General features: G+C 37.9%; 1 protein-coding gene across 1 annotated transcript in view; it reads left to right on the top strand.

Moving 5' to 3' along the window:
- LOC107744871 (WD repeat and FYVE domain-containing protein 3-like) overlaps positions 1 to 8,489 on the top strand; it is a 76,498-nt gene that overhangs the window by 23,478 nt on the left and 44,531 nt on the right. The window contains 6 exon segments of the mRNA XM_016558689.1: positions 1,056 to 1,523; positions 2,347 to 2,445; positions 3,782 to 3,975; positions 4,734 to 4,803; positions 5,144 to 5,378; positions 7,215 to 7,315. Of these exon segments, the coding sequence (XP_016414175.1) occupies positions 1,056 to 1,523; positions 2,347 to 2,445; positions 3,782 to 3,975; positions 4,734 to 4,803; positions 5,144 to 5,378; positions 7,215 to 7,315 (1,167 nt within the window).

The following is an 8,489-nucleotide window of genomic DNA, read 5'->3' as shown; positions in this document are numbered from 1 at the left end:
ATCTTGACGTAGACATGTGGGGGCGTGTTTAAATGACCCGTTTTAGGAGGGCGTGGACAAGTCTTAACTTTTATAAAGAATATCTCTTTGGATTTGAGACTTTAGTCTTTGCAACTTTACAGATCTTCTTTATGCACCAAGAGCTTGTAACACTCCAAAGAGAAAGGAAAAATTGAAATCGCATCATATGACCCCTTTAATATAACGACATCAACAAAAAAACAATAAGCCCACGAAGCTGTTGTCGTTCCATCCTGACAGATGACAGCTGTGACAGCTAGTGGAATCCCGGAAAATAAACCGTGGAACTTTGACCAATGAGAGAACAGTTTACTCGCGCGTGACTTGTATTAACAAATTTGGTCCGTTTAGAAACATTGCCGTGTGAAAGCGAATCGCACCAAGAATAAAAAGCATCATTGTAATAATTTTAATCCCTGTTTCGGAACAAAGCAATCGATCTACAGGTGTGAAAGCACCCTAAGAATGTATTTGCATGGTCTTGGTCTTGTTATGGACTTGACTTCATGATTTGAATTCAACCCACTTCTGGGCTCTGACTTGAATGAGCTGGTCTCGATTATGACACTGTTATTCAGTTATGATTATTACTGTATTACTGTACATGTTACTGACCTCTTGTTAATAACATAATTATTTGGAAGTTGTCATGAATATACACTTCTGCATTCAGATTGAGAGGAAATGAAAACATGTGAGGTTGTGTGTTACTAGCTTTGCAAGAGTCCACCAAAGTTCACTGGAGTTTCTAGAGTTTCATACTGTCATTAGGACTGTGGTGCTAGTATGCTGCTAAATGAATAGTTCATCCAAAAATGCACATACCTTTGTTATTTACTCACTATTTATGTTATCTACTCACTATTTACTCACTCCTCATCATCATATTTACTATACTACTTTATTATCGTTGTTCCAAACCTGTATGACTGACTTTCTTCTGTTGAACACAACAGGAGCCATTAGAATAATGCATTGGTTATTTTTTGTCTGTTAACTGTTTACTCATGAGTTCGATTACTTTTTTTTTTCAGGCCACACGGTCAGAAACATCCAGGCTTTCTCTGTGCTTCAGAATGCCTTCTTGAAGGCCAAGAGCGGTCGATTAGCACGTATGATCCTTGAAGCCATTGCCAACATCTACGCCGCAGACTATGCCAACTATTTCATCTTAGAGGCGCAGCATGCGCTATCGCAGTTTGCAGACAGGGTAGCAAAACTACCGGAGGTGCAGTCCAAGTACTTCGAGGTACTGGAGTTTGTCGTCTTCGGACTTAATTACGTACCATGCAAAGAGCTTTTTAGCGTTAGCGTGCTATTAAAGTCGAGCACCTCTTACGGATGCAGCATCACAGCCACCCGCACTCTTCTCAAACTCGGGCGCCACCACCCTGTCTTCAGTGATGTCTTCCGTGAAGTTGGACTGCTGGAAGTGCTAGTTAACCTGCTCCACAAATATGCAGCGCTGCTGAAAGACCCAATGCAAGCCCATGGCGAGCAGGGTAATCATTTGTGAACTAAAATGAAATAATATATATCTGTAAGGGTTATTTAAAGGGATAGTTCACCCAAAAATGAAAATTTGATGTTTATCTGCTTACCCCCAGGGCATCCAAGATGTAGGTGACTTTGTTTCTTCAGTAGAACACAAACGAAGATTTTTAACTCAAACCGTTGTAGTCTGTCAGTCATATAATGGAAGTGAATGGGAATCATGGCTTTGAAAATCAAAAAACATACACAAACAAAACCAAAATAAACCCTGCGGCTTGTGACGATACATTGATTTTTAAAGACACGAAACGATCGGTCTGTGCAAGAAACTGAACAGTATTTATATAGTTTTTTACCTCTGATGCACTGCAATGTCTGAACTGTCCTGAGCGGGTCCTCGACACAGCCGGCCCACTTCCAGTATAAGACTGACAGACTGCAACGGTTTGAGTTAAAAATCTTCATTTGTGTTCTACTGAAGAAACAAAGTCACCTACATCTTGGATGCCCTGGGGGTAAGCAGATAAACATCAAATTTTCATTTTTGGGTGAACTATCCCTTTAAGTATTATTTGTATACTACTACAGTGTTTATTAATTTAATTTAATTTAGTTTATTTTTTTATACAATTTTTTTATACTTTCAGTTTTTTCATATCTTAGTTTCATGTTTTAGTCATTTTGTCATATGCTTTTGTCTTTTTTTATTAGTTTTTTTTTTTTAATAATTCAGTTTATTTTAATTAACAAAATCACTTAAAAAAAAAACAATAACAACGCTGATACTAGTTATAATTTCAATGACTGCTCCCCCCCCCTCACTGTGGTCAGGTGATGCCAAGAACAATGTGGCTGAAGAGCAAAAACAGCTTGCCTGGCTTGTCATGGAGACACTCACAGTCCTCTTGCAAGGCTCGAACACCAATGCAGGTAAATGTGTGCATGGCCTTTCAGACTTTGTAATTGAAAGGTTTGGAGAGGAGAATGGATCGCAAGCTAGGACACAAACTCTGATCACCCGAAGCGCTATCACACCACACGTCAGAACGCTGCCCACAAGTCTATGGCACCAACTTTTGCTGGGTTTTGAAAGAGGAAATGGCAAGCGGAAGGCTTGGAATTAGACTGACACAGTAGTTTTGGTCTCACTGTCTCTTCCTCTTTACCTACCTTTATTCATAATCAGGGCCTCACGGAATCTGTCATGCAGAAGCTCTGCAGATTTACACAGAATTGTTAAGCCTATGATTTACAGAGTTGTACACATCCCCCACGCCTTGTGTATTCATTTACTGGATGTTTTTGTTATTACTTTAGTAATGTGTAACAGGAAGTTCATCTCTGACAGAATTTTTGTAATTTAAAGAAAATCAGAAGTACTCTAAAAACAATCACAATTTTAACATTTCCATTTTAAATGGGCTGTTTTGCCAGGACATCGAGGGAATTGTCCCTTTTTCCTTTAAAATATCATTAGGCTTTAGTTACATCATAGCTGTAAATCATCATTTGCTACTTCTCAGTTGCTTGTGGTATTAGAGGGCGGGACATTCTCATTCTTGAGAGCATTTGATTAGTCAAAAATTTGTGTGGTGCAGACTGTAGAATGAATCATCAATATTTGTAACATTTTGTCGGAAGAGAACGACTGCATTTTAAATCTGTAAGATCTGCTAAAGGTTAATTTCATTAAAGTTTCAAAGCTAATATGCATAGACACAATGCCACCAAAGTCAATTTTTGATTTCATATGGTCTTGAACAGAAATATGAGATTGACATTGCTTGTTTTGAAACTTTCCAGTACATCCCTTAGGCTTTCATTATAATTGCATTATTGTACTCCCAATTTTCCTTTTTTTTTAAGCACTCAGGGACGAGTCAAAATTCATTTTCATGCTCTCAGGCCCTGCAGTAGTCTCACTGTCTGTGCTGAGTCAGGTCTCTTAACTTCAGCTCTGTAATCATTTCTCTTCTCTATCATGGCTGCTGATAGTCTGAGAATGCCCTATCTCACAGATGCACTCATGCTTTATTTACTGTTAGCTAACCAGATTGGCTTTACTGCAGAAAATGTGGCATTGCCGCTGAGGTGATCAGTCATTTCTAAATCTCACTATGGTCTTGTTGTGTCTAATATTTACATAAACAAAACATTAAAGATCTTGCTAAGCTATGAAGTTGAAACTAAAATCCTAAATTGCTTGCCTCCAAGTTTATATGACGAAGTCTGATGAATTTTTAACGAGAAAATCTGAATCTCTCAGGATTGTTCCGTGAGTTTGGCGGAGCCCGGTGTGTGCACAACATTGTGAAGTACCGTCAGTGTCGTGAGCACGCTCTGATGATCATTCAACAGCTGGTGCTGTCGCCATCTGGAGATGATGACATGGGTACTCTGCTCGGCCTTATGCACTCTGCACCATCAACAGAACTACAGCTCAAAACTGACATTCTGCGGGTGAGGCGCATTCATAACTGTGTGAAGAAATAAGTGTGCACATCCAGCTCAGGTTTTTTTACAGGTGCAGGTGATGATGGAGTAAATGTGGAAAACAGTAAATCTCCACCCATTGAAATGAATGCTTCATAATTTCGTTAAAGACCTACTGATCAAAATGTTGCAGTTGTTAAATAAAGATTTTGGTGCACTGATATATGATATTATTCAATAATATATCATATTATATATGGAGCATATAATATTTAAGCTTGCGGATATTTGCTGTTTCCCTATGTTCATAAATCTAGCATGTGGTCTTAATTCAAATTACTTTTTTTTTTGTTTAACCACCATATTTGCATAAAATACAGTACTGTTCAAAAGTTTGGGGTCTGTAAGATTTTTTTTCAATGTTTTCTTTTTAAAAAGAGTCTCTTATCCTCACCTAGGCTGCATTTATTTGATCAAAAATACAGTAAACGCAGTAATATTGTGCAATTTTAAGTTTGAAACAACTGTTCCTGTTTTAGCATATTTTAAAATGTAATTTATTCTTATGACAAAAGCTGTTCTAATGACAAGGTAGATTTTTTTTTAGCAGCCATTACTCCAGTTTTTTTAGAAATCATTCTAATATGCTGATTTGGTGCAAAATCTTGCTGAACCCAAACATTCGAGTTGTAATGTAGGTGTGGAGCATCCTCGGTGCACAATTAACTTCTATCCTTATGATTTAAATTTGAATTCACCTAACATTCTTTGTTGTTTCTCATTAGGCTTTGCTAGCGGTGCTGCGCGAGAGCCACCGCACACGCACCGTCTTCCGCAAGGTGGGCGGCTTTGTGTGTATATATATATATATATGTGTGTGTGTGTGTTTTTTTTGCGAATTTAAATATATAAAATAAACTATAATAAAATAGAACGATCTCATTATAATGTTAAATAAATAAAGATTTAATGGACAAAATGAATCACATTTATACATAAATGGTATTGTTGTTAGATAATAGTTTATCAAATATTCCTGGAAAGTGCCTAATATTGCAATTAAAGTGAAGTAAAAATTCTCTTATGCTAACAGTAATAGCTGTTAATTATTTCTTGACTTAATAGTGTAATACTAAGAGAGCAGTAGAGTTTATGGGACCAGCCTGACTGTACATTCGTCTTTTTCCACATCCAGACAGCATGACTTTGTCCATGGAGGGTTTTGGGCCGGATAGCGTGTTCACAATTAATGAGGACAACAGCCAGTACCGGATCAGTCGAAGTCTGGTGCGATCGGCTGAGGGCAGCACTGTGCCCCTCACCCGAGTCAAGTGCCTGGTCTCCATGACGACGCCCCATGACATCCGTCTCCATGGATCCTCCGTCACGCCCGCCTTCGTGGAGTTTGACACGTCATTAGAGGGATTCGGGTAAGACAGACAGCGCTAGTCTAGCCTATACCTTTTGAAGATCAAGATTAGTTTGCACAGTCACTGTTTGTAAGCAGACATCTGTTTAGGCATCAGAGATTTATTGGCTTCAGTTTAGAATGTGTTTACCAGATATATGCGTCAATCAAAAATGTATTTGGTGTTGTGCTTTTAAAAGCCTGACCCAGTTTAAAGCTCACAGAAACACAGGCTTGAAATGCGCTTACATCTCCAAATGTATTGCAGTTCAAACCGCAACAACGAATCCACACTGAGTCTCCATCTGTTTCTGTTTAACATAATCCCATCAGGGTACGTGCTAAACTGAAAATAACAGATCTTTAATATTTCATCTTTTTCATTAATTATGAAAGCACAGTGATCATCATTTGTCTTGTTTCCAAATTATTAGCTGCTTAAATGGGAGATTTATGTCTATGAAATGGGTCAACGGTTCAGTTTTTGCGCCCAGCACACATAACAATGCTTCAAGTAATATTAGTTGTGCACAGATTGAATTTTGTTAGTCTCCCAGTGGCCTTTCTATTGCTTGAACAATTATGCAGCAGTTCTACAGACGTAAATGCCACGAATTCCCAGTAAACCTGCATCAACTACACAGACGATCCAAATGATGTATCTTTTATATGTCTTAGCCAGAATCCTCCTCTGTCTTTGAATACTTCCTCCTACATCTGAATAGAACATGCAGCTTAGAATAATTGAAGATGTAAAAATCATTTGTACTGGCCCACATTTCATCTTGCGAATGCTGACAAAACGCACACACATACAGCGCACTCCCCATCTGCCTTCATGAAAAATTCATGTAAACACGTTCTGTATTGGGGCGTGCAGACCAGCCTAATGGTGCTTCCTCAGCTGGGCTTAAAGCTTTTTGGGTTATAAGGGAGCACACAGGGAGGAGGTGGACATTAACCCCCACACACATATACATAGACTTCTATTGCTTTTATCTTTAGATTTTTTTTTAATAATTATTAATATACAATAATATATAATTATATATATGCTAATTATATTTAAAAAATCTAATAATATATTTATATTAATTAAATAATGAATATTATAAAAATAGTTGTTATATATTTTGATTATTTTGTTTAACTTTTTTTAAGTACTGAATTATTTTTCCAAAAAAGGACTTCTCCAAATGTTCTCCAAAGGGAGGTTTTGTCTGATGTAGCTCACTTTTGTGAGCAGATTTGTCCCCAAATTGAACCCTTCTTCACAGACTTCCTTGACTGATTGGAGGTGTTGATGTTTAACTGTTTTTGGGTGGATGCTTGTATTGTTAGTGTGATGTGGGATTTTTTTTAATTGCCACAGATTTTTTAATATTAAAATGACATATGAGGCTTCCTTTGTCAGGGTTAATTAGCCTCCATAGAGACGCGTTTAGCTGTTTTGAGTGACACTGGAATGGTTTTCTGTTTATTTGATGAATGGCAGAATGTTTAATGAAGTATGGATTGACAGAAATCTTGCATTGGGTTTCACCCATTCTCATTATTTGCTTCTCTGACATTGAGTAATGTCTGGTGTTTGAATAAGTTCCATCAGTGGACATTTGTAATGTTTTATACACAATGTAATTCAGTCCTGTTATGGTGAGCACACTCTGTCAGTGTTGCATAAGGCGTGACACCCACAAATAAACATCCACATCTCCTCTTTAAGCCGCCAGTGTGAAATATTCCCACTTTTTATGACTGTTTGTTACTGAGAGACAAGAATAAAATGTGTGAAATGTCTGGCCCGCTGGGATTTCTAATAAATTGAAATTCATTTTTTATTTCCGTTTTCTCTCTCCAGATGTTTGTTTTTGCCCAGTTTGGCCCCTCACAACGCACCGTTCAGTAATGCCAACACATCTGGAGTCAGTGACGGGGCGGTGGTCAGCGGCATGGGAAACGGTATGTGATCACAAACACACTCTTCCCCAGTCCCCGCGATTTGCATAACAGCAGCCAGCAGCTTTCCACTCTGTGTAAATCTTTATTAAGATAAAGTACATTGAAGTACATGAAAGTACATTAAATTGATGAATTATGCTGCAGTTATTCATCTATAATGTACAGCAAGCAAGTCATTATCACACAATAAACCTTGTCTTGGTGATTGAGATCTCAGAGGATATAAAAAGGGATAAAAAGAGACAAAAATAGAGCTGGTATGTTGCCATGGACAATGGTGAAATATACGGTTCAAAACAGTTATGTGATTGACCAATCAGAATCAAGTGTTACAAAAAGCTATGTAATAACATAAAATATTGTTTTTATTGTTTTAACAGATTATAGTTTTTGAGTGAGTTTGAGTTTACAAACATGGGATGGTAAGGGCATGACAGAATTTCAGAAGCATCTTGGCTCATGACAGGCGAGAGGTAGAGGGAACAGGAGCACAGCACTGTGACTGAATTTTTGCAAAGACGGTGGAGTCTAGAGAAAAGAGGAAGCAAACCGAAACTTGACAGAGCTTGACAGAAATTGTTTGTGTGCCTTTGCTCCTGTTGGAGCGCCACCGGCTCACAGCAGCCCTGAGTGGGCGTACAAGTGCCTATGTAGTATTAATGAGGTGATTCAGGGCTCGCTTGCTCTCCATCTTTCTCCCTTCCTGTTTTTCTTCATTTTACTCTCTCTCTCCTTCATCTTCCCCATTTCCTCTCCCTTGTCTCTTCTCTCTCTCTCTCAAATGGATGATTTCAGTATTTATAGATAGACTCCTGCATCATATTCTCTGACCTATTTTTGTCAATGACGACATCATTTCTTGCTCTGAGAGTTTCATTCAGATCCCCTGCAGTCTTGTTTATTTGTTGCTGTCTCTCTTCCAGGGGTTTCCTGGGTTTAGGGTACAAGCCAAAGTGGATTTGTTGTATCTAAGTAGCTTAGGCTACATTTTCAAGAATGCGCACTTGATGTAATAGATCATTATGTGAAGTCCAAGGAGGTTTATTTAGTGATGATGTTCTCCAAATCACATTAAATGAGTATATAAAAAAAATTGAACTTGAAAATAAATGCTTAAAATACATACAAGACAAATATTAAGATCTGTTGAATTGTTATGCTGATAATATACACT

Source organism: Sinocyclocheilus rhinocerous, unplaced genomic scaffold, assembly GCF_001515625.1.
Source record: "Sinocyclocheilus rhinocerous isolate Xijiao unplaced genomic scaffold, SAMN03320098_v1.1 scaffold167, whole genome shotgun sequence".
Lineage (NCBI taxonomy): Eukaryota > Metazoa > Chordata > Actinopteri > Cypriniformes > Cyprinidae > Sinocyclocheilus > Sinocyclocheilus rhinocerous.
The sequence above is the reverse complement of the archived record's forward strand: the minus strand, read 5'-3'. Positions and strand labels throughout refer to the sequence as shown.